We start from the raw sequence: 27,673 nt of genomic DNA, 5'->3' as shown, positions 1-27,673 counted from the left end.
GTAAACGCATTAAATTTTCGCCTGGAGTGTGTGATTTTTTTATATAACCCAAATCTAAATATTTAATTTAATTAATGTTAAATATTAATTTAATTAAAATTAGATATTAATATAATATGTAATGTTAATTATTTATATCCGTAACTTTTTATATTACAGACAATATTTTTAAAATTCATAAATACACATTTTCGAAACAATCTTTATGTAATTGAAATTATTCCTAAAAGATTTTTGCGCATAATAAAATTGTTATTTCTCTTCGACTATGCATTATCGTTATAAAACACAGCAATATTAAATAATATATAATTTTCATTATATATTTAAGCTGCAAGAATAATGATATTTGCTTGATACATATATTTTTGTGATAAAATTTGTTTAACCTTTGCAACGAATTTAATTACTGTAAAAAATAAACAATGCAAATTTTTTATTCCACACACTATATCATAACATAAAAACAAATACCTATATTTCGCGTATGAAAAAAAAAAAAAAAAAAAAAAGAAAGGAGGAAAGAGAATTGGTTCCCCTCTATTTTGACATAACACGTAATATCGCGTATTGCGAAAAAAGTGATTCTAGTTTTTTTTTAATCTCTCTTTATTTAATATCGACATAATCGTACAATGCGGGACAAAGGAATTGAATGAAAATTAAATTTTACCGATGCCAATCGATTCGCCTAAATAATTCGCCGTCCACTCAATCGCGTACCCCTCCTCCTCCTATTCCGTAAAACTCGCGTGGCCTCCCGGTCGGTGATCCGTTTCATCGTAAAAACGCTCGAACACCCCAAGTACAATGAACGCGATTACTGAACGGTCGCCTGCACACGCGCACTCGCTTTTTTCATAGCACTTAAACGCTTTACGAGCGAACCGTCGAATTTTCGTCCACCTAGAGTGGCGCCGACTCGGCCACAGTCTTCCCCCTTTCTCCCCTTTCGCCACCGCTTTCGTGACTTTATCCCCCGACAATAATTTACATGATAATGTACTTCGCGTTTAAAGAGGGAGGCGATATCTCTCACGCATGAAAAATGACGAAAAAAGTCGGTCTGTAACTATCTAAATAATATTACTTGTCTAATAAATTCCAATAATAGATTCCTTGCGAAAATATTCAATATTTTCTAAATTTGCTGCTACATTATTCCAAGATTTATAGTGTATTGACGTTTAATTTTCACCGGTAATATAATTTCGCCATAATTTAGCCTAAATATCAAACTTTTCGAGTAAAGATCTGTTTATCTTTTTTGCTTAATTTTCAAATTAATATTCCATCTCTATTATACAAGATATTAATCAAAGAAAGGGAGAAGGGCGCATATAATAATAAACTATTCTAATGTGCACGATATACTACTCATGTCAAAACCGGATTTTAATTACATAAATCTTCACACGTTCAAACGCGTTCGAAATTCGGGTTTGTTTAAAATTCACGTTTCGCACGAAGCTGAACAATGTCGGATCATTGATCATAGAATTGACGATTCGGAAGTAAAATGAATGGCCATTACTCAAACCTCACTCAAAACTCGACTCCAATTTTGTATTTTGGATAACTATAGTCAAACGTTGATTGAGAGGAAAAAAATGTCGTTCGCTGAAAAAAAACCAAAATTCTGGCTATTCTTTTATTTCATTTTTTTACCATTCTAAGAATATATCGCAAAGTGTCACAAGTTCTCTCGCATATAATGTTGAGAGCCGTGAGCGTGAAAGGAACGAGTGACGTTCGACAATAAATGTCTGACAAAATGGAGAGGGTGAAAAGCGTTGGTCATAAACACATCTCTACGGTGAAAGAAAAAAAAGAAGAATCGCGAAGTCGAGAGTGAGCAAGAAAGAAACCAATATACATATAAATATATATATATATATATATATATATATATATATATGTATATATGCATATGTATATGTATATCGCACGCACCGGTATTTTTTTCTCTACTCTCCCTTTTCACAGGAAAAATACGCGACAAAACGAGATATTGATCCGTTTGTATCAAGTGTTTATTGGTCACCATTGCTCTTGTGACGCTTTAATCGGGTTACCACAGCATATTTTTTTCGCAAATACCACGTTTCCTTTATTGCAGAAAAATCAATACAGCCTTGAAAAAAAATTTGATATAAAGCTCAAAACTCTTCGCTAGACATTTGCTTCAATTTTCAATGTTAAATCTTTCTTACAGCTCCGAGTAAAAAACTTTTATAAGAAAAATAAATATACATTGCATCGCTATATATACATGTTATATATACACAGTTTGATAAAATATTAAACAAATACTCATTGAATTCAATTGAAAATAATATAAATAATTATATACGTTGAAATGCACTAGAGACCACACGGTATCATAAATGTCACAATTCATACGTGTCGTAAAATATTGTAAAATAATAATTGCTGCTAATAAAAAAGTTACTGCTTCTGTGACAATTTTCACGCAACAATTTTCATTTTCAAAAGTGCGTGACGCGAATCGCATAATACAAAAAGCTAGGATTAACGGCAACCCCTCTTCATCAAGAGATTCCGGAATTCGTCGAGTGCTTTACCTCGCTTAAACAGAGATAGCCCGAATAAGTTCTCTCACTCTCCCGTGAAATATCCGCCTCGCTGAGGGCCCGGCAAACGTGCTCGGATTACGTGAATAAGTAAAGTGGAAGCTTTCGCTTGCGGAAACTTATCGTAGACTTGCCCGCGTCGTAAAACTGGGTGAAAACGCAATTCTTTCTTGCGTACGTCCGCAACTAAACCAGATTCGCGGATAATAATCTTAGCAATGAGGCATTTCAAAACGTAGATACGTGTTTTGACAAACTGTGTAATTTACAGATACAAATACACAGCGTATTATTTTCTTATGAAAGGAGCATTACATCAAAATAATGTTGAGTCTGTGTATACATGTGATTTTTATAAGAGCGAAAGCTTTTCATAGAATCGTGAACTTTGGGATTAAATTCTAGAAAGTATATAATTATTAGTTTAAACTTTTTATAAAGAGTCTAATACACGTTTCTTGTATAAAGGTTAATCCTTTAGATACATGACAAGCATCGATATTTCCTAAGCGATAATAAATATTTCTGGAACTCTCTTAGAGAGCCTCTGTATCATGTTTGTCTATAAGAGAGAATTGGAGAAATTCAAGCCGCTTAGAATGCAAATCGCGAGGCAACCTCGAGTGTCGAAAGGTTGAACGGATGAGTCTTAAATTAGACTCGTTCAAAACGTAGTGTAAAGGTTGCAGGAGAGAGAGAGAGAGAAATTGCAGAGGGCTGGTTGACAAGTTATAAAAATTCGCGAGTAAGCTTTCATGAAATGCGCGATTATTTGTCAAACGTCTGCCAATCAACTTGAAGGAGTGTTCCATGCGATTGATTATAAATAAAGCGCTTTAAACACCCTTCAGTACTTAATTCGTAACGACTACGATTAACCGTTGTCGAATCACGAATTATTTCGCAATTAGATTTAATAGATATAAAGTGTCGATAAATTAGAAAAGTCTTCTATTAAAAAATATAAATATATATCGAATTGAAAATATAACAGTTATACAATATAAAATGAAATATAGGAAGAGAAAGGGACGACATTTCATGGAGATACAATTCGCTTTGATGATAAATGTCATCGTGTAGAATAATATATAAATAAAAAAATTTATATGCGTCTTTTATAAAATACTTTCGTAAATCTCGTAATTCATTATTAATGTCAGTTCGGTATGTAAATTAAGAATTCGCATTTTTGTTATATATATTCTTCTGAAAAAAATCTATTGCTCTTAACAATATGAATTAGATTTTTGCATTTATTTCAAGCTTAATTTAATCTAGAGATTAAAACAAACGTATCTTGTTTTTCTTTATACAATAATAAATTTTCGTTAAATTTTTCTGAAATATACATGAAAAAATTTTTCAACATCGTTGTAATTAATATAATAAACGTAGTTGTAATTATCAGATATACATATTTTTAGTATAGACGTAGATAATATCTCAGTAATATTATTACTATATATATATGCGTCATGGAGAACGCGCACCTAAAAATTCCGATAAAAATTTATTCGCAGAAATCACATGTGTGATTTAAAATTTAAATATATCTGTATATTTTTCCGCCGGGCAAAGCGCGGTTTGATTAACAACTGAATTAAATATCCGTTTATCAAAGCTTGTAGTATAATCGATTTCTGCGACGAGTATATCGAAATGAAGTAGCGAATTTCGAATTAAAAGCTCCGCAATTATCTCTTTTACTTACGCACGTTGAAAACATTTTAAAAAATGTGTTTTATGAAATTCCTATACTGTCGATAAAAAAAAAAAAAAAAAAAAAAAAAACTACGGAAATCTCGAGAAATCTGTTTTAATGAAATCTTCATCGTTGTTTTAACTACATGTTTCTTCATAAAACGAAAATTTTCTCTTATAAAAAAAACCTATCAAAACCATTTCTTTTATTTCACCCGAATTTATGTGATTTAACAACTCGAGAACACACGAATCTCGTTACAGAACATAAGTCTACCTAAAACCCGTGAACCTTACGACCTGTTTACACGCGACGAAATGCTGTCAGATTCGCACGATACGGAATGAAATAAAGCATATAAGAACGACGTGAAGGAAGGGTGAAACAACATGGGAGAAGAGGAAAGGGAAGCTATTTTCTGACCGTCGATTGGCAGTAATAGGATAATGAATCATGAATCATAAACGTACGGCGGACGATTATATTTTTATTGTGACCCACGCTCAATTTATTCATTATTTTGTTGAGGCCAATATCATTGGGGCGAGGTGTGGAACGCGTTATCGTCGTCGGAAGGCGTTCGTTCGAGATGTTAGTGACATCGTATGGATACACCGTTGCGTTCGATAAAATCAAAAGCCCGCGACAAGATTATTAATCCGATGTGTTTCTTTAGAAACTTTGAATTTTTTCAGAAAATTCTTTTATCATTATTCAAGTTAAAAACGTAATTATATATTCCACAAAATGTAACAGAATTCGTGAAACAGTTGGAAAGAAAATTTTGTGTAAATATAGTGAAACATATGAAATATTTTCATGAAAAGTGTAATTTTAATTTTCTGAAAGGCTAAATTTATTCAAAGATTTGAAATATTAATATGTTTTTCTAATATATAAATTTAATCTTCCAGAATTTTGTGATGACACATCTTTTTAACAATATCACAAAATATAAAATATAAAAAAATAGAATATCTTAAAAAATAATGATCGTTGTTGAAATGTTGTACATACGTAATAAAAGATAAAAATTATCTACAATTTTTTAAATACAATCTCGTACTCTTTATTCACATTTAAACCGAGATGATATCGAATCAATTTTAATTATCTATGATGACAAACGAATAAATGCGACGCAGAATGACGCAATATCGTTTCCGCCTGTCCACGTGCGATTTCTTCATTCGCGAGAGATAAACGTAACTTTCAACGGCGAGAAATTGAGTTTTGGACGCGCCCGATTGCAGGAGCGATTTCTGCAAATGAGTGTCGTGCCACGCGGAGAATCTGCGTTCCATCCCGTGCATTCCGGAAGCGAATCCCGGAAGCGGTTCCGCCACCGATAATTCCGCGGCACTCGATTTCCGCGACTTCGTCCGAACTTCGTTCCGACGACAAGACTCGACAGGCGGAAAATTCTCGCGAATAAAATGCGACAACGTCTAGGTATTTTCGATATAAAACCGATGAATTAACATGATAAGAAATAAAGTCTCACTTTAAAATAAAAGGATTTGTCCAAGACTTTAATCGTGCGTCGATGTATAATATCATATTCAAACAACTTATTCGTGTATCTTATAAATCAAATAATTATCATGCCTAAAATTTTGAGTGACGTTAGCGAGTAAAAAAACTTTATTTAATTGTGTACATATTCGAGATTATTTTGTATACTTTTAGCAATATATATATATATATATATATATACATACAAAGATCATTAAAACCTGGACAATTTTCAGAAATGTATCCTATAATCTTAATAAATGTGTGAATATAAATTATTGGCTAGAAATTAACAGAAAATAAAATACATAAATACTAGCTTTCGTTTAAATGTATTTTTCCCAGGCATATTTTACTGTAGCTCAAATACAGTGATTTTTTATTCCTACTATAATTTTTCACTCCACCTTCCGTCACAATTAAGCTGCGTAATTTTATTTATGTACCAAGGCGAATCCGGTCCGTGATAAAACGTGAGGCGAATACGTTGGCGACAGAACATTTCTTCTATTCTTCTTTCAAAGAGGAGGAGTCAGTTTCCGTTAAGAAGAAGAACATCGGGAAAAAAGGATCTTTGAAGATCTCAGCAACATCATGATAAAGCAATTGAATTTAAAACCGATTCAAAGAGAATGGCCGTCAAAATGGAATAAACCGTGTAATGTAATATAGCCGTTTCACTCGTAAGACTTTAATGTTACCGTAAACCTTCCTTCTAAAGCAGTATCGTTAAATCAATCGAAATAGACTGTATTCGATAAAAATCTTGTATTATTTATATTCATGAGTTCAACATCATTGTTTGCGAAAAGATGTGAAATAAATATAAATGCAAAAAATATTTACATTTAGTGCATCGAGTATTCTTTGAATATTTTATTTGCATCTCTAACATGCAAGTAGTTTCTTACAATTATATCTATTTTTATAATTTAATAGACTCTTTTAATTATGCAATGAAATCTGACTTTCTTCGAAGATTATATTTACAGTATTATTTTCATGCAAACAGGTTAATTTTGTACTATCTGCAATACATACTGTTTGGAGAAATAGAAGAGAAATTATCTCGCATAGAATATTAAATATATCAATTGCGCAACTTGTCCGATAATAGAATATAAAGGGATGTTCGAGACACGGTTAGGTTTGATTGGATGGCAGGTGGGGTCGCAGGCACGTTAGAGCCTCGCCTCGACCCACCAATCGATATTTATGCCAGTAGAGGCCGTACATTGCATTACGTAGATGCGTAAATGCGCCTCGTTACACGTTTTGCCGAGAGTTTTGCAGGCAAAGAGCAGAATTGAAAATTGAAAAATAGCCTTTCAGCGAAATCCGATACACTCCTCCCTCGATTTAAAAGCATGCTTGTAATACCTTCAAAGTTAGAAATGGAAAGCTGCTGCTATGTTATGTTAAAAGCAAACAAAAAAAAAAAAAAAAAAAAAAAATATTCTCTCGAATTATATTTTTCCTGTTACATAAGAAACATAAGAGTAGATTAAATTATTATTTATGAGAACAACAAGAATTATCGCCCGGCAATTTCGAGGGTTGTTCATGTAACTTGCAGAGAGCTGTTGCAAACGCGTGGACTTTTACATCGCGGCAACAACCCCGCTGTAAGGAGAGAATATAATGATAGTACCCGATATTAATTTCTCGTCTCGGATAATGAGATGAGACGATAACAAAAGCTCGCTCATACCGGTAGATTTACAATGGCCGGCAAAAACATCAAAAGAAATGACGTAAGGTAGATAGATTGTTATAACGAGAAAAGATGAGCGTCGCGCATTTCTAAAGGCTAATATAAAGCCGCCGATTTACAATAAAACGTCATTTCTCTAGCGCAATATACAGTATATAATTGCTGGAAATATTATAGAAGAAAAAAAAATTACAAGCACGAAAGAAGACATCGTTGGTTCTTTCGTAATAAAAGTTGTGGCGGTAAAATAGAAAAAGTATATGTACATTTATCGTTTTTTGATTAAGCTCCCGACAAAATATAAAGCATCTTTTATACGTAGATGCTTCCTTTATATGTATCAATCCCCTTTTGTTTTACATTTACACAATTAACAAGATTAATAGTTTTTTAATTTCTTTTTCACAAAAAGGAGGAAAGTGAAAAATAAAAGACGATAGATTAATAAATAAGAATAAAAAGTGATCTCTTTGTCGAGTTTCGATTTAATCGATTAATTAAAGCGCACGCGATACGATCATTTGGGATGGAAAACAAAATTCGAACCGGGAATTTCTCTTAAAAATAACGAAAAATCACGAAACTTTTCCATCTAATTATTTGAGCATCTCGAATCTGCTGTTTGCGCTTTATGTTTGCTTTACTTATTCTTCCTTTCTTCAGAAAAATAATAGAAATACATTCGCGAGGACCATGTTATTTCGCTTATGATGAAATGGACGAAAGCGCGAGCGTGACGTTTAGAGCTGCACCCAATCGTCGGGCGTTCGATTTTCCCGTTCGGTCAGTTCCGCTTTAACAGCTCTTCGGGAAATTGCACGACTTCGACACAAAAGAACAAACTCGACGCGTTTTGCCTGCCAAAGAATAAAAAAAAAAAAGGTACGATTGAAACAAAAATTATTTTTTTCATTTTCATTATAGGTTCCTTTCTCACGCGTCGCTCTTTTCTCCAGCAGCTCTATCCGCCTAGCTCGATGAATAATTATCGGAGAAAGCTCATTTTCTCTCTCTCTCTCTCTCATCTCCTAGGGGAGAAACGTGCGCATTTTCCCGTAATGCTTCGCAGAACGTCTCGAGAAATTCTCGTTCCCGACGAAAAGTCGAGGAGGCGATTCTCCAGCCCACGCGGACTTTAAATATCGATTGGTTGCGTGGCACATCCTCACGGCATATTTTTCGCGGAGTCGGCCTCGTTAAAAGACTTTTTACTTAAGTGGAAGCGATAAGGGAACGAGGACGACCAACAGACTACATTGAAAGTTATAATAATTATAATATAGGTTATAATACCAATGGCACGTACATGCCATCACTTTCAAATTGTCAACTAATTTAATAGACAATCAAAGAAAGTCAGATTTCATTGAATAATTAAAAGAGTCCAATTTAAATTATAAAAATAGATATAATTGTAAGAAACTACTTGCATATTAGAGACGTAAGTAAAATATTCAAAGAACACTCGATGCAATAAATGTGAATATTTTTTGCATTTATATTTGTTTTACATCTTTTCGCGAACAATGATGTTGAACTTATGAATATCGTTTCTTTTTCCGGAGTGTGACTTTTAATATTCGAATAATTTCTTGTATTTCTGGCAATAATTATAATCTCTTTAAAATTATGAAGTGTCATCATAACAACATGTTTCTTTTTGATTCATGACTTTTAATATTAACAGTAAGATTTATTATTTTCCCAGAGAAGATTTATCATTTCTGTCAAACGACGACCAGAATTTGTATAAATATGACATATTCTTCAGCCTTAAGATACAAAATAAAATTAAATGCGAAAAACAATAGATTACTTCGAGGCGCAATCTTCTCGAGTGTCAAGCTTGAGGGAAAGTTGAACAGATCGGAGAGCTCGGGTTTAGAACGAAGGACAGATCGGAAATCATGCTACACAATAAGGTCCCGTTTGACGAGACTTGTCCACGTTGTAGCATGACTTTGTCCCCATCGTGTACTACCGCCGGTTGTAACATCAATGCTGACAAAGCCGTTTTCCCTTAACTGACGGACACAAGATCGTACAAAAGATTATACGTGGTAAATGTATTAGAATTTTAATTACGTAATGCGACCTAGCGTACAAATAATACACCGTTGAACTCGTGTAATACCACATCTCGTCGATCGTAATCACACATTTTGCCACGGTAATTACCAGATAATATTAGCATTAGACACGCGCGGACAATTAGTGACCGACATTTCGAAAATTGGAGTATTTCATTCCTGACGATTGATTTTCAACGGGAACGTACGAATACATTTATAATCTATATTTGTAACAATTATCAAGGTTTTTTTTTGCGCAAATTGATTCAAGCTAAATTTCATTAAATTAGTATCGCAAAACAAGCTAGTTGATTAAACTAGTTAATATTTTCTGCGAAAATATCGAAGTATCAACGTTATTACAATAATAAATTGCATCAATGAAAGTTGTTAAAAATAATTTATTAAAAATGCAAAACTTGTTGAAGAAAGTTTTTCTTTTACATATGTAAATAAATTATAAAAAAAAAAAAAACATATTATACAAAAATTAACGAAACAATGCTTCGAATTACGCGAATGCTAAACGAGAGAAATCCATTATACCGCTAAATGTACGTAAAATTTTGATGCGCACGGCAACAACGTATATACAAAAGATACAAAAGATACAAAGGACATAATAAAACTACAATTATAAAAATATACTACGTACACGTCGCACTAGTAGCACCTGAAATACAAAATACGGTACGTTGAAAAGTGCGATAAAAACGAGGCGAAAAATTACGAGCAGAATTAACCGGGAAAAGAGAAAAGGAGAAAATATAGATGGAAAAAAAAAAAAAAAAAAAAAATCAAACTCACAGGAAAATATAGAGAAACAAACGCGAAATGAGAGCGAAAAGCTTTCAATAGCAAAATATCCAATCTAGCTGCTTCTACACGCTCTAGAGGTCATCGTCAATTCCCTCGCGAGATAATTGTACCAACCCGTCAAAGGGTTAAAGGAGTCGGTTCAACGAGTACGAGTTCACGCACAAATGCGTATTCATGCTATTTTCACCGTCGGAACGAAGAGCGGGGATCGAAAGGGACGCCCATCGGCCAGCCACTCGAGCGAGCCGATGAGAGGAAAACGGCCAAGTCCGGTCGATAGGTCACGGCAACGAAGGTGAAGTGTGTGCAAACATAATTTTGGTAGTGCTTCGAAAGGGAGGCTGTCTCTCTCTCTCTCTCTCTCTCTCTCTCTCTCTCTCTCATATCGAAGGCGAAGGCGGTGAATATCTTCGACCACGGAATTGGCTGGCGGCTCGCATCGCGATCGATAATTGATTAAATCCTTGAATATTCGTTACTCGCCGCGCGATACCATCGACGGACCTTTTCATCCGCGAAGGAATACACCACACTCTTGACGTAAAGCTCGAGTGAAAAGTTTCAGAAAAGAAGGGTAGAGAAGGGTAATATGCGAGCCACCTGAATAAAATATCTTTCCCCGTCAAGAGAGATTAATGAATGGCTTGACTTCATGAAAATGCCCTTTTCTCTTTGCGGATCAGTCGGATCAGCTGATAAATTGAATGCTCCTGAATCGGCAATGAATTTTATTGTATAATAGTAAATAGATACAGCGAATTTTAATAATCAAACTCTCAAATTAGGTCTATAATTTAGAGTAAGAAACAATATAGGTACTTATATTTTCATATGAGCTTTAATTAGAAACGGATAAAAAAATCGAGTTCTCGATTCGCTTTCCGTGTTTAATTAATTATTAATATCCGACGAATTCTATAAATCTTTAATCCCCTTTGGACTTACTGACCATGTTAACGAATGTGAGAAATTCAAATATGTTTTAATATATCTAATTTATCGTCTAATTTTATTCAAAATATAAATACGTATAAAAACCCACGATTTAATTTTACACGAAATCCTCAATAAACGTACTTGATATTTAAAACATGGTATTATAAATTTATAAACCGTGATGCTGATTCTTTTAGTGTAATATATTTTCTCACTATATGCATTTATATATGCATAAGCAAATGTAAGAAATTTTTTAAAAGACGGGACGTGTTAAATGAACGAAAAAATTTGCCGAATACGACGAAAATGTCAATGAAAGCTCGCCGGCGCGCCGGCGAGATGTGACAAAGGTTTGTCCACTCACCCTTGAGTTCCATGTCCGTGACCTGATTCGCCTTGTAAGTGGCCGTCTCCCTGCGGTCGCCGACGATGAAGTAGATATTGATGTGCTCCTCGTCGTTGTCGTTGCTGCCGGTTCCGTTCTTCGCCTCGTGGTCCATGGCCACGCGGATAATTTCGGCCTTGAACCGCCTGCCGCTCCTCGTCGCTCGGCCTTGCTATTGCAGCTTCCGAGCCTACCCGGCCTTGCTACTACGCGGGGCTGTAAGATCACAAAAGACTTATGTATACTATATCCAGGCATTTCCACTCACGTTAACAATGTCCTTTTGTCTTTGTCGCATTAGACGAGTTCATTTTCCAGATTCTCGTCGCGCAACATTTCGCAATATTACATCGGCTAAATATAAAAATATGCCGCCTCTTTTCGCACTGATTATACGTTTTCCGTGTTACTTTCTCTTCGTTATGTAAAAATTGACAAAATAAATGAATCGATGAGAGACATGTTATATCGATAATATTTTAAGCTTGTTTAATTTACATTTTGGAAAAATGTTATATATTTTGCGCAAGTGTATTTTATTTATTCATTAAAAAAAATAAAAGTTTTATGTTTTATTTTATTTTATTTTATAATTTAAGACAAAAAGATAAGTTAATAAATAATCTAAATTTTGTATTAACTTGACTTGGAAAATTATTTATAATTTATCAAATGTAATTTGAATTGATTATTTCTTTCATTCTTATTTAGCATTCTCAAGAATTAATATTGATTTGCTTGCAACATTATAATCAATCAGTTGAGAAATTAAATATTTTAGAAATTTCAACATATATTTTATATTTAACAAATTTTTTATTTTTTATTTTTTCTTATATATGTGTGAGTTATAATTTTTGTATATATAAAAACCTACATTTAAAAACATTTTGTGTACGTTTATTTTTTTTCATTGTAATAAGATATCTGTATATTTCTTTTCAAAAAATAATACTGAATTTAGAAATGTCTAATACACAATTATTGTATAAAGTTTTCATATTTGGATATATTTTTATTTCTATAAAAATAATAAAAAATAATATTTGGATAAATTTTTATTTCTACGAAAATAATCATAAAAAAAAAAAAAAAAAAATATACATGAATACAGAGGCAATAAAATCTACCATAATTTCTGTCACGAATTATATAGACCATCTCAGTTACAGGGAGAAAAGCGAGAAGAAAGCAGCGATATATTAGGTGATAGAAAAGTAACTCACCTTTGGTCGGGTGTGGAAGGGTAGCAGCACCCTCGGCGAGCTCATCGTCGCATCGCCGGCCCGGCGGCGGCAATGACCGGGCCACCCCCGATTATCGCACCTGTCAAGCTCGTATCTGCCACACACGACACCTGCCGCTCGTTTCGGATCTGGAGAACGACGTACCGGGAACGCCTCGCGAGCGACGACCGACGACGATGTGGCGGAAGCGATGTGGCCGATCGCTCGTCCACTACCAACCGGCACCGCGTTTCCTCATGGTCCATTCTGCAGCAACAGAATCGAACGTCATCGATGAGTGGGGTGTATCGAAAATTTGGGAACGATTTCTCATTCGATCTTCGATTCTCGGAATGAGAAATGAACCGCTGTCAACGGCTCATTAACAGAAAAATTCAATTGCATTTTATACATTCAAATTCAGGATTATTAATCATGCTCTAAATTAATATTTCATTAATGTAATATCGACAATTAAGATTGAGAGATGACAGAATTAGTTCTCACGAATCGGATCTGTTGAGCCTGTAGTTTTGTCGATAAAAATATCCGAGACCTACAGGGGGGTAAAAACGGACAAAATTGCAGATATACTGCGCAGCTGCATTCAGATATTTATCGTCTTTAACTTGGCGGAGCAAAAGTGTTTTGATTACAGGGTTTGTCGCGAACTTTCCCCGACAACGGTATGCAAAGTACGGGTTGTATCGCCAACGGGATTCTTCGAAATTTGCGTAGTTACGTACGAAGCGAAATGCATTTGTCGTGGGAAAATAACGGCGGAATTTGGTTCAAAACACCGCGAGTATGTTCCAATCTTTTAATTTTTATAAAACTGTAAATTAAATAATTGCAAAAGATTTTTTCTTTTTTAATTTTCGGCAAAACTTGAAACACGTTAAAAATATTTTTCTCAATAAATATCAATCAATATTAAAAGAATATTGAATAAATCAAAATATGATAAACCTACTATATTACAACATTATGTCAATATTTATCATAAAGCAATTTACTTTACATATTTTTTTACTTGTCGATTCATGTTTTCCCTCGCAAAGAAAGGAAAGCTCCCTTGAAAATAATTTGTCTTTCGCGAGACACTTTCCGAGTTAAGCGACGCGACTCTCGAGAGTTTTCGTTACAAGAAGAGTTTAATTACATTCTAAATACAATTAAAGATAGCTATACATGTAATGTTACAAGTATTCTGAAAACTTTAAACTTAACGACGATGCATTTTCAGAATTAAGAGAAGCGATTTACGTCGCTAAGGTAAAAAGAATGGAAGAACCCGGAGAGATTTACGCGACCATTTAGAGATTATACGATATCGAGGATAAACGCGATGACCGCGCTAATACTACGTGACGCGAAAAGGGTGGTGGAAGGATGCGGCTTTCAGGGAGGAATCGTCATCCCCCTCGGCCGTTCGTCTGTTTCCTCCCGTCGCGCCTACCACGCCCAGGTGCGCGTGGGCGTGAGAAATTTACGATTTCTTTGCTCAAGGTTGCCGCTGGAAATTAGAAGCCGGAGTATAGTCGATGCCACCCCCGCACTTACCCCCTCCAAATGACGTCAGGTGATGTCACCTCGAAAGCGAAGACGTACGAGCAGCTCCTTGAATTTATGACATCCGTGAATTTGCCGCGAACATCGTCGTTCTTTATTACGACCCCTCCCTCCAACCCTACTTCCCCAATATCTCGCCATGAAATATTAAAACTAGTAGAGCTAGTAATGTCAGAAACAGGTATCGACTTTTCCATTAAGTGCTAACGTGGCCCATCTCATAATCAAGATTTGTATCGAAATTCGCGAAAGTGGATGTTTCGTAATAATTCGCAGTCGGTTATTACTTTGATAAGAATCAAATATTAATTTTAATCCAGAATCTAATTAAAAAGCTATATATAACCCGTCACATCGCAAACGTTTAAAGAGAACTTGGATTAAATATGTAGAATTATAATACATTACGATTGCGAAACGAATCTGAATATTCATTGTACTTTATTCATTGAATATTTATGTCAATGAGAAAAACTTTACAACTCGCGATTTCGCTCGCACAAATAAAATTTTTATTTCGCATGTAATGTGCCAAATAAACATAAAATACTCTAATCGAATAATTAATTTCAAGAGCATTTACTAACTTCGGGCGTTCGTAATTTTCATTCTCAATACGTTAATTCGACGGCATTAATTATAGATCTAATTAGATCATGTAATAGCATCGAATGTTCACAATCCGATTCCCAAGAAAAAAATACGAACATTCTTAAAGTCGTGCAAAATCGTCGTTTTTCAGTCTTGATATTTTAACGGCGAATTATCGGTTGGGTGAGTTCACAAACCGAGATTTTCAGCTTCGAATGTCCCGAGGATACACTCGATATAAAAAGGTGAGAAGGAAAGTAATCATTCCTTAGCAAAGTGGCTAACTATGACGCGTAATATCCGGGCGGCTTTAGACTTCGGCTTTCAGCAAATTTCTGCTCTCTGAGCTACTCTCTTCGAGCAGAGTCAGCGAAGAAGATCGTGGCGTCTACTAATTGGATCAGAGTGCTTTCTCCCTTAGAGCAGACGCAAAAAAGTGTGCTTAATAGCAGCAATAATGACGTGTTACTAATTTCCGTGCTGCTTGTTTTCCGCTGTAGTAGCAATAACCATTTTGTGGTGTAATGATATATCGCTCATTAAGATCATTATAACTAGAAAATATCGTGTTCTAGATAAATAAATTAATATCATAAGTAAGCAAGATATAGCGAGAACGTTGAGTAACTTTTAACTAAAAAATAATGATATAAAAGATTATCGTGAACTATTTTACAAGCAATACGTTCTAGTTTAGATGTACTTTTTTCGCTTTAAAAATTTCTGAATCTATTTATCTATTAGTTTTTATGACTCTAGTGAAAATTTACTTATCTATAATCAGACGTAATTAATTTATAACAAATGAGTTAATTTATAATAAAATAATTCATTTGTACATTAATTAAAGTTTTGTCTTAAATATTTAATAAATTTCATGTGGTTCAGAGATAAATATTTCACACAGCAATATTTATCTATATTTTTCATCAAAAAGACTTCGACTGTACACTATAAATAAATTATTTTTCTCGTAGCATGGAAACTAAATAAAACATTTCAAAATGGAAGTAAAATATTTTTAAAAATATTATAATATTTAAGTTTCTTATTTAAAAATATTATTTAATTAATTAAATAAATAACAATTGTAATAATTGATACTTATTTGTAATACTTATATATAATCTATATATTTCTATTTATTTCTTTTATATTTTGAATAATCTTTATAAATATTATATTAAATCAATGTATTTATGTGTTTAAATTAAATGAATAATTATTTTTTTATTATATAAAATAATTTTTCTTTGTGCAAATTCGAAAACTTCAAATAATATTTTAAATGAAAAATTTTCTCAAAATTATATTAAAGTTAATAATTATTATTTTGTTATTTTAATTATTGTGTTTCAAATACATATTTTTTTTGTATCTCTACCCTATTATTCTTATGAAATATAAATTTAGAAATAATATATTAATTTTACATAATTAAAATAATAATTTATAAAGGGATAACATATAAGAATTAAATTGATATGCTTATATGTAAAATTACGATACAGCGAATACGATTATAGACGTAGGGACGCTTCGGTTCACATCTAAAGTACCATCATACGATAACATCTATGTTTCTTTATACGGCAATCTTTTCCAGCCGGTTGAAACTAGCTCGAATAAAAGCTGTCGGCTCCAGACGATGACGCTCGTAACATACAAGAGCCGAATAAAATCTGCCTGGGCGGCCGGGATTTGTCGTGACGGCACCGACCGTCATGACGATAATTGGATTGCCACTAGTCAGTTTCATACCTGATAACGCGGCAAAATGCGCGGAGGGAGAAGCCGGGCTTCATAATCGAATGAGATATACCGGATATGCATTGACGGTGAGAGATCGAAGCCAACGTGGAAGGGACGTGGAAAGGACGCGGACGTGGAAGAGCGTAAACCAATCAGTGTCCGCGATAGAAATCCGAGCCGGGAACATGATTGTAAATAAACTTTTCACATGGAAACACAGAGAAGAACGGTGGTCGTTTCTTCGATAATTCACCGCGTCAGGGAAAAAACTTAAAAACGTGCTTGCGATGGAAAAAGAGGGGGGAAGAGAGAGAGAGAGAGAGAGAGAGAGAGAGAGAGAGAGAGAGAGAGAGAGAGAGATAATTTTATTACGAACAAACGAACACGTTCTTCGTCGTGTCCTGAGGTTCTCCTAACGAAGGATTGTCACACGATGAATAGTTCGTCGATTTGCATGCGAAAAGTGCAGCTCAGATGTTGCGGCCTATTCGTTTGTCCTGCCGCGGGACTTCTGCACGGAATTATGAAGCTCGATAATTAAAATGCCACATCTTCTCTTGTTGATTAAATGACGCATACATTCGACTGCTATATTGTTTTTGCTATCAGAGCTTTAATCGGTGGATTATTTTTATCGAATTTATATGGATTGTCCCTTCTTTTCGCATCTTTCTTTTTTTTTTTGTCCTTTTTTAAAATGGACTCACAAATATAAATTGGAGTGTCAATTTTTTATTTATTTTTTTAGTCAGAATATAATTGATATCACTGTCTTTCGATTTATATTGCTTTTGACCTTTTTTAAGATAAATCCGGATCATACACAAATAAGATAAAGTGAAAAGTTTGAAAAAAAAATCGCGAAGCTGCATCCTATTTTTTTTTGCTATATTTTCAACTGAATGATTTTTCAGAGATTTTTTTACGTAATACGTATGCGAGCGCAATAAAAAGATACCATAATATGATTATTCAAGAATCAGATAAACGTTTACAAAACGTTTGTTTTAATTGCGTAAATGCAAAGCAGAATATACCTCATCGCGGGTAAAAAATTCTCCCTTATGTTATTTTTATTCCAATGTTGAAACAAAATTTTCATTAAATGTCCTAGAAAATAGAAATTTGATACAGTTTCTCGTTCGTGGTTAATGGATACTTTGAAAAAGTAATCAGATCATGTAATTGCGATCAGCTGCATGATAGAGATATCATGCGTTTTTTTTCCTTATCCTATCTCTCTCTCTCTCTCTCTCTCATTTTCTGATTATATTTTTCATTTCTAATAACGCGAAAGATGGAATCGAGAGCATTGCGTGCATCGGAAAAGCAGAACAAGTTATATAGATTTTCAGGTGATATCGACTGGATATGGACATTGTTGATGTTTTAATGTTCGACCGACCACGGTGGCATGCAATCGCGATGATTGTTAATCTTGCTGAAGGGAAAGAGATTATTAATTACTGACACAACGGGATTAAAGCACAATTCATTCTCATATACAACATTATTCTCTCGAAAATAAACAAACTGCGTCATATAATGACGCGTTAGTTACTAAAATAGATATCTGAAATGAAAAACATTAAAGGAAATTATACATTCTAACGTAACAATTACGACAGAAATTTTTATGGATGCTTTTTTGAATTTTTAGTGGCAACGAGATCTTTATGCAAATGCGAGAATATATTTAATATACAGTATTTTCTTTCCCTCAATTTAAAATAGATTATCTCTCGATGAGATTACCATACGATCGATTATTTTTATCTCGATAATATTTCCGAATTTGCAATCCAGTCTAATCTTGACCGAGATACGATGGCTTCTTCCAACTTTTTTAATCTATTTTTCATTTTCCAATTTTCGAGGACTTTACGACTCACGTGTTTTACGTATGTAACGCGATTGTCACCGTGACTGTCACGTTTGCGCCATATTTGTGGCAAGTGAGACAATCGATTGCATATGTCGCGGCCGAGTTTATCGAGGGATCAACGCGACGTACGTCGTTAAAGTCGATCGACTTTTCGCCCACGAGTCCCCTACTACTACTGTTCTATGACCTGTCGACACTGCATTCTTCATTCATATGATAAGTGCCCGAATGCACTTTAAAGAAAGTTTGAAATCGCTTCATTACGTAATGTGCTTTTGAACTGGAATAGCGTTATTAATCTTTCTTAAAAAAAAAAAAAAAAAAAAAAAAAAAAAAGAAAAAAAATTAAGTTGGCGAATATATACATATATATGCATGCATAAATAAAGAGTCAAGTAACTTTTTCTTACACAGATCGATATCTTTAGCCGTGATCGGGGAATTATCATCCGACATTCAAGCTCAAGTATTACTTCTGTTTTGTCAGAATTTTTTCCACGTAAAACTGCATAAAAAGCAACATCTTGACATTCCGAGAAACCTCGAGAGAAACATTAGTCGCGCAAAATGTGATGTATCTGGCACAACTCTAGGGAACAATAGTCCTAAGATAATTCCGTGTAACCAAATGTCCCCTAAGTGGAAATGCTACAACATTTGCATCTGCATCGCAATAAAAATAGCAAGATCCAATTACCATTTTCCGGGACAAAGCTATTTATACATTTGACAGACGTGTAACTAATATTTTTTTTTTTTAATGGAAAATATTCGATTTTTGTTTGCATTGTAAAGGCAGGCCCGATAGCTTTGTCGACGGAAAGAAAAGCAAAGAAACGAAATTAAAAAATGAGTATGCGAATCGGAAAATATCGAGGAAATATTATATATTTTTCGCGTTGATGCTATATTGACGCAAGGCTTTATTGAATGTGTTTTTGTTCCCCTTCTTTTACAGAAAAGAGTAGAATATTGCATTGGATTAACTCGACCACGTGCGATTTCATTCGCTTATCGATATAAAATGTATCACAAAACTCGAAGCGAAATAATTGCAGTCAGTTCGTGTATTCGCAATAAACACCGACGATACATATTCGAGAAACGTACCTAATTTAAACAAGAGAAAATTGCGGAATAATAATGAAGGATCGCCCGATGCAATGGGATTTATTACATCGTCCATCACCAAACGTGGAACGAATGGACAATCGAAAATGGAAAATTCCGCTATTTTCCGCAACATATATTTATATACAATATAATTCCTGATACACGTTCGTAAAAATTATTCGTTATAATTTACTATTTTTCACATCATAACGTTATCTAAATATAACAAAGAAAGATATCCACGTTAATAGATTGTCACGGAAATAAATATTTTTTAACTATATTATATCGTTACTCTGACATGTCTTGCATAAAAAATAAATAATAAATATGAATGTCGCATTAAGATTAAGAAAATAAAGAATCTTAAAGAAACGTGATTCAAATTATGTCAGGTGTTTTCATTATTTGTTATCATGTTCGATTAAATTACGCAATATAACAGTCAACTGTAGCATCTTTAATAGCCGCAGAGACTGATATTTTTCTTTCTATCGAAATCTTTTTTAGTGAAACTTTAAAGAATGCGAACTATATGTAAGTATAACTAATAACTGTTTTCAATAAAGTTTGGCGGTTATTCAATTTGAAATTCCAAATTATTGCAATGTGTTTAATGATAAAAAAATATTCAAGTGTTGAACACGATTCAATAAACGTTCAAAGTAAACGCTAATTAGTAACAGCAATCAACACTATTGATATAAGTGCGGGTGGACGATATTCCTGCCCTTCCCCCCCCCCTCTCTCTCTCTCCCCTCTTCTGTTAAGCGAACCACGAAATTAACAAGCCTCACATCCCTCGGAGAAATTTCAAACCGTCAAACAAATACATTATAAAAGCCGCAACCTGTGAACATGTATATACAGCACATGCTTCCTACGCCCATGTCACACACTCCCGCTAGAATCGATTTCTATAATATTTATCATAAAACGAATGAAAATCTTGTCTCGCATAAATTTTTAATAGAATTTTCTCGTATGTACACTTTACGGAGGGATTTAACTATTTTTTATTATAAATAAGTAAAATGAGATCCTTGTGAAAAAGAGAAAGGAATAGGAATTAATCTGAAAAATATTCTAAAAGTCAAATCAACTCTCGAAATTATTTGTTTCATCTCAAATAAATACCTTTAAATAAGCTCAAGGAGAAAAAAAGATTCCATAATGGAATAGTAATTGCATTTGTCGGCAAATCGAAACTATGTCTTAAAATTAATTATTCTCTCAGCAAGTAAAGATAATATTATAACCATTCTCTTTTCCTCTCTTTTATGTTTTCCTTCTTTCTAGAAAATTTTTACATATCATTCTTTTTATTTAACGCCAGAAACGGTTTCTAACGTTCTAAAATGTCAGTTTTGAGATGCTCTCAAAAGTTTTACTCCATAATTCGTGAAGTGGAAAGTAATGTTCACTTCCAATTTACGGCATGTACGTGCTTTACATTCAGGTGTCCCAAAAGTAGTCGAAAGCTTCGAAAGACCGAACATTAGCGTTCGATACGTAGCGAAAATTCGGTGAAAAATTTCGCAGCGAATCCACATTCTACGCTCTCGCTCTTCGACATGGACCACCGACCTAGTTTTCGGGATCTAATTAGCGGTGGAACGAGCTGGCGAGTTGCGTTTGTTCTCTGTTTCAACGGAGTTGCGAGGGTCGATCTCGCGCGAGTCGAGCGAGCCCTCTTCCTCGCCGTCACGTTGTTTAAGAGCCAGCGTTGGCGCAAATAACAAACACAAATATAATACATGGCCAACAAACACACGACGCATATATCCCGACAACGTAGATATCCCTTTGCTGCACTTGTAAGCCAATGGTAAGCTCGTTACGCGTCATACTCGCGCGCTTATGCAAATTCGCGCGCCAGGAAATTAACCAACACTATCCGTAAATAGAAGCTTCCCTGACAACATCAATTGTATATATACGACAATATTGAGTATTATTTCCTTTCCCAAAATATACACGTGAAAATCAAATTGCACAAAGACTACGTTGTAGATTATTTCAGTTCCGTTTCTTATAAATATGTATCGCAAACGCTCCCGATTTTTGATAATAAATTCAATCCCTCTTCTAAAAATAGGCATGTTATTTACATATTGTTGCCTCTTTTCCGAGATGCTGATTGGTTGTCTCATTGTCAAGTGCGTTATTGCGACTTGCTTTGCGCGTGTCGTCTGTAGCTGTCAAATTTTGACAGTTTATGTGACAACTTGTAAAAAAATTAAATTAAAAAAAAAGTTAAAAAAAGGTTAAAGAAAACAAGGAAGAGTAAAAGAGAGACAAAAAAGGTACATATATTATACATGCATGTATTGTATTGTATATGATGAACCTATGTATAAACTTTTCCCATGATTTTATATGAATATTTAATATGTAATTTATATTTGTGTAATTAATAGAAGAAAGAAGGGGAGAAGAGATATTAAAGAAAGAGAAATATTAAAAGAAAGAGAAAGAGAGAGAAAGAAAGAAAAAGAAAAAAAGGATGGTTTCTTAAAGTCAACCGTAAATATTAAAATTAAATATTCAACAATCAATTAGCATTGTGGAAAAGAAACTTTAACGCTTAATTTTAACATACACAATAATAATCATACAACGCAATATAAACATACATAAAATAAATGGCGCGCGTTTAAAATGTTCTAGTCTCATAAAAAAATAGATGAAAACAGATGAAAAAGGCGATAAAATAGTGTAAAAATTTTTGTAAGAAATTAAAAATTTTATAAGAATTAATTAAATTTAAATGAAAAGAAATATTTTGCGAGAAGACCATCCCCCATAAATATATATACCAGCCTGACTGCAAATAGATGTAATAGCATGATTCCATTTGAATATTATACACGAGTCAAATCGTTAAGGATGACGTTAATCCCTGACGATCCAATCATTACTCATGCCCGTCGAAAAGCACTTATCTGCCGATCGTCTCTCCTTTTGGTAGACGTGATATCGCATTAATATGACGTAGGATACGAGGGCCAATATTATGGGAAGTGCCGACTTAACTCACGTTTCCGGTACGAACGTGAAGTTTTTTACGCGTGGCTTTATCTCGTTGTGATTTATGACGCCGGTTGGGACGCGACGACGTTAAATAGCGCCGGGAATCGAGCCACTTACGCCCACGCACATCATCACGAACGAGATATCGTTTGTCCGGAAAAAATACAAGTTCGGATAAATATAGACTGCGAATTAATTAATACATTAATTAATATATTAATCAAAGTGACTAATTTGATGAGAATTAATTGATGAGAAATTCGAAAGTTGTCATCTTGATGCAAGAAATTAAAACCGGAATATTACTTTTTTTTTTGACAAGTTAATAAAAAAATATATTTATGATATCATAAACGCGAAAAAATTCTACGCTGCTGGTAATAATGTAAGATAATTTATATAATTTCTAGAAACATTTGGACATGACGCAGATCTCGATACTTTTATAATTAGGAAAAAATTGTAATCTCAAAGTAATATATAATAAATGATAATTATTATAAAACGTTTTTATTACAATGAAATGAATGGACATAACTTAAAGTTTAAAGCAACATTGTGGAAAATGTCAAAAGTAATTCTATAAAAATTGTGCGATAATTTTCGTAGAAAAGAACTAGATTTTATGTCTGAAAATTGTATTTAGATAGCTTAATTTATATGATATTATTTTTAGTTTATATATTTCAAGAGAGTAGTATCTTTTCAAAATAACGTTATATTGTTACAGCATTACGTAAAATGTCTGAATTTTTTTCCACGATTGTCTAAATATCTCTTGATGTAGTAATAAGAGAATATTTCTTTTTTCTGAGTACCTCGTGAAATAAATTTATTTTTAGTATCTATATTTTATCTCTAATTCCATCTTTTCATATAAAATATAAAAAAAATTTTGCAAAAAGGTTTTATATAAAATAAAGATTAAAATGCATGTTTCTCTGAAACATTAAAGTACTAACCATGCGATTAAACCAGAATTATTATTTTTACATTGACATGTTATTAAAGTATCTTACTATACACGTAATAATAGACGATGTCGAAGACTCGAATAAAATGTGAAATAAAAAATGTTTTTTCATCCACTACAATCGCGCATTTTTGGACGTGTTTCAAATACGATCCTCGGTTCCTTAACGATGGTCGCCGTCGGCGATATGAGTCAGGGAAAAAGGAAACGTACTAACGAGCCCCGGTCAGCATTAATTGTGACATCCTCTCGACGGTGGCCGGGCCACTTCCGTCGACTCTGAAACGGAGGAAGCTACCAAGACGACCTCTACGCCCACATAAGCCGACAAAAGGGCCCGAGGAGCCGTTGTAGCTGACGACACGACCAGTTAGGTAGACGACCGAAAAATCTCCTCTTAATTTGTCCGGTAGATAAATTTCAACACATATCTACATATCATTAATTAATTCAAAGTGTTTACAGTCTACTGGTTACAATCTAATGGTTTTAAAATACGTACGCCTTTTTCTCTTTCAAAAATAAAGTAGACATAAATATATGATTATAGATGTAAATGTAGATATACAATATATATAATAAAATATATATAAAATATTTAATATATATAATATATATATATATATATATATATATATATATATATGTATGTATATAAATTTTATTTTATAATTTGTGTATATATAATCAAGAATGGGTTTTTGTTTTAAATATTTCTTCCAAAGTTTTGCTAAATTTTTATATTATTATATAACTTATATTATTTTTTTACTAGATATTCTATAAATCAGTCACATTCGGAAATATTAAAAAAGTTTATAATCATTATGTAAACGCATCTTTAATTACCATTAAAACAGTAAGTTTTGCGTCATGTTTATGAATGATTTTAGAACCATTTAGTATCTAAACGTGTAATATTATGATAATAATAATAATAATAATAATAATTTCTTGAAATTATAAAAAATCTAGAAAGTGATAATCTCGCAAACAAGTCACGAATACCAAGCCATCTGGCACGGTTCTATATTAAGATTATATGAGATTCGAAATATAGAATTCGCTGACTGCTCGCATCAGCGATACCGCAATCGGGTCGCAGCTGGGGTGCCGATGACGCGAGTCGTCATCTCCGCATCGAATTTGTTCGCACAGCTGACATGCATCGCGTTAACGCGATTGCAATTGATGCAGTCGGTCAATTTTGCATCTCACATGGGATTTCCGGGCAAAATATCGCGTTATACGCGCGTTAGTCTAAATACGTTATGTCGCGATCCAAGTCCGCCCTCAATATTCTCGAACTCGCGATAAGTTCATTAAATTCAAGGCGCATCGGTTATCGCGATGCGGGTACCGGAACGACGATGCGCACAAGCTTTTAAGTGATACGAGGAGAATACCTCTCCCTTTCCCGTCTCTCTTTCATGTCGTGTCCCGATTTCCCCATACGCCACTTGGAGAATTGTTATGTCATAAGAGAAAGAAAAAAAAAACGCAAGAAAATTTTTTTGCGTATAAAATTAATGAAAATAATGAATGCTCCCTATTTTACGTCACAAAAATCGTGTTCGAAAAATGTTTTATATATGATAATGAAGGAACGCTCATTAAATTAGTATCTTTAACGACATTACAAAGAAAAGACCTGTTGGATCGTATAATCATTTAATTATTTGCAGTGTAAACATTTCTATTGAGTTTTAATTAACATTAATTAATATTGAGATAGGAAGAGTTTTCCGAGATAAAAGAAACGCCATGAAGGAAATAATTATCGACGAGAAAATAATTACTCGCCAGCGAATACCGAATCATCCTGAGAGGATAAGATTTCATTTATTATCGCTATCGATTCTGTTTTGTAACCGAATCAAAGGCGAACCGCGTCGGTAGAAAGATGTGTAAGAGAGATGTGTGTGTGTGTGTGTGTGTGTGTGTGTGTGTGTGTGTAAAACTTTTTTTTTCTTGTAGAGAAGAGCAATACAATCACACAACGAAGGAGAGTGGTATCTCGGACGAAATCTCGTTACGAGATTTCCTCCGAGAAAGCGGTATCCGAGAGTCCTCCAGGGCGCAACCTCAATAATTACACTTTAATCAAAGTCGCAACGAAAATTCCGTTTGATCCGTTCGGCGACGTTCCTGTTCGCTCAGGGAGGCAGAGAAATTGTGGCAATTACCATTTTCCGCGCTTCGAGAAATACTCGCATATCGTGAAGTCGAAATGAATCAAACGGAGGAGAAGAGTCATCCTTCCTTTCCAAAACGCGGCGTCTCTCTCTCTCATAATTAGTTTATCGGGTTTCCGATGGCGAACAAAGAACATCTTTGACAAGTCCAAATTTTTATTTAATTATATTCCATCTATTCTATTTGTTCGCAATTCGCGGATAGTGTCTAGGTTTTAACGTCAAAGCAACTTTACTACTTATTACTTATGACAATACTTTTTGCATGTCTACCTCGATCTAAAAAAAAAAAGAAAAAAATTTCAAAACGATACACGTGATGAAAAGATAATACACTGAATAAACCGAGAGATGTTTCATGTAATCAAAATTATACAACACAATAAATAAAAGTATAGAAATATAAAAATACAAATAATATATATATATATATATATATATATATATATATAGTATTAAAAAAAAACAAAATATTTTCTTTTTTACAATTATTCTGGATCTTCGGTTTTATCGTAAAAATACAACGTTGCTATTGTTTCTAAAGAGTGACTGAAATATCGATTCGATACTAAGCATTTTCGAGATAATCAATTCACACTTAATCCACGTGGTATATCCGAGCTTAGCAAACTGTCTCCCTCTTTTTCTCCTTTTTTTCTCTTTGTTTTTCGTCGAAGCACTTTTCTGATCGGGATATAATCCTTCGAAAAAAGCATGGTGATATTGCGCCCGGTAATAACCCACTTGATCAAAGACAAATTTTCGTTTGATCTCCGTAACGATGTTTTCTTTTTTTTTTTCGCTCGCCGATATAAGAAGCAACGAGCGTGTTCAAAGAATTGCCAATTGGCGTGAGAAATAGCGGCAGAGGATGGAAGATCGAAGATAGACATCGCAGCCATCGTGGCTTTTCATCCTCGTCACGTGGCAGCGGGTCGTGTTAAAGGGATTTCAGAGAGAACGAAAAGTGGAAGAGAGAAGAGGGGCAAAGAGGAGAAAGAGAGCGAAAAGAGAAAAACGAGGATTCGTAAACAACAATATTACATCGATGCCAAAGTTGCCTCAATTTTTACGAGAAACTCTGTCTTCTTTTCTTCTGTACCCCGAGATAATTAAACTAAAATCGCGTGGGCGGCGCGAGAGTTCTCTTCTGTCAAAAGGAAGTCGAAATTGCAACACATTAGAAGGGCTCGTATCCGGATGTTGGCCACGATGATAGACGAGACTGATCCGCCGTTCTTAATTGTCGCGGTGATTGTTTTTCTCTCACGAGTGCCGAAGAATAAATTAATAAAAACAGATAAATATTACACATTATATATAAGAATAAATATTCTTAAATACATAATATGTCTGTTGAAATCTGTTATCTCGAAATTTTGCTCGACAGATTAATTATATTTTCTTTTTTCTAATTTTTTTAATAATTAATATTTTTTGTGCAAATAATATGTATATATTATATTAATATTAACATAATAATATTACTGTTAATAATATATATATATATATATATATATATATATATATATATATATATGTATATACATATCACTAGCAAAAATATATTGATAATTAACAAAGTAGAGG

The 27,673-nt window shown here is 33.7% G+C and overlaps 1 protein-coding gene across 2 annotated transcripts in view; it reads right to left on the bottom strand.

Moving 5' to 3' along the window:
- Pde9 (phosphodiesterase 9) overlaps positions 1-27,673 on the bottom strand; it is a 157,311-nt gene that overhangs the window by 30,515 nt on the left and 99,123 nt on the right. For both annotated transcript variants that reach the window (XM_072904079.1, XM_072904080.1), the window contains 2 exons: positions 12,970-13,236; positions 11,723-11,959 (listed from right to left, as the gene is read on the bottom strand). In XM_072904079.1, the coding sequence (XP_072760180.1) occupies positions 11,723-11,858 (136 nt within the window). In that variant the 5' untranslated portion in view covers positions 11,859-11,959; positions 12,970-13,236. The remainder of the gene's footprint in view (positions 1-11,722; positions 11,960-12,969; positions 13,237-27,673) is intronic.

Source organism: Anoplolepis gracilipes, chromosome 13 (assembly GCF_047496725.1).
Source record: "Anoplolepis gracilipes chromosome 13, ASM4749672v1, whole genome shotgun sequence".
NCBI classification, from domain to species: Eukaryota; Metazoa; Arthropoda; class Insecta; order Hymenoptera; family Formicidae; genus Anoplolepis; species Anoplolepis gracilipes.
This window is presented reverse-complemented; position numbering and strand designations above follow the sequence as displayed.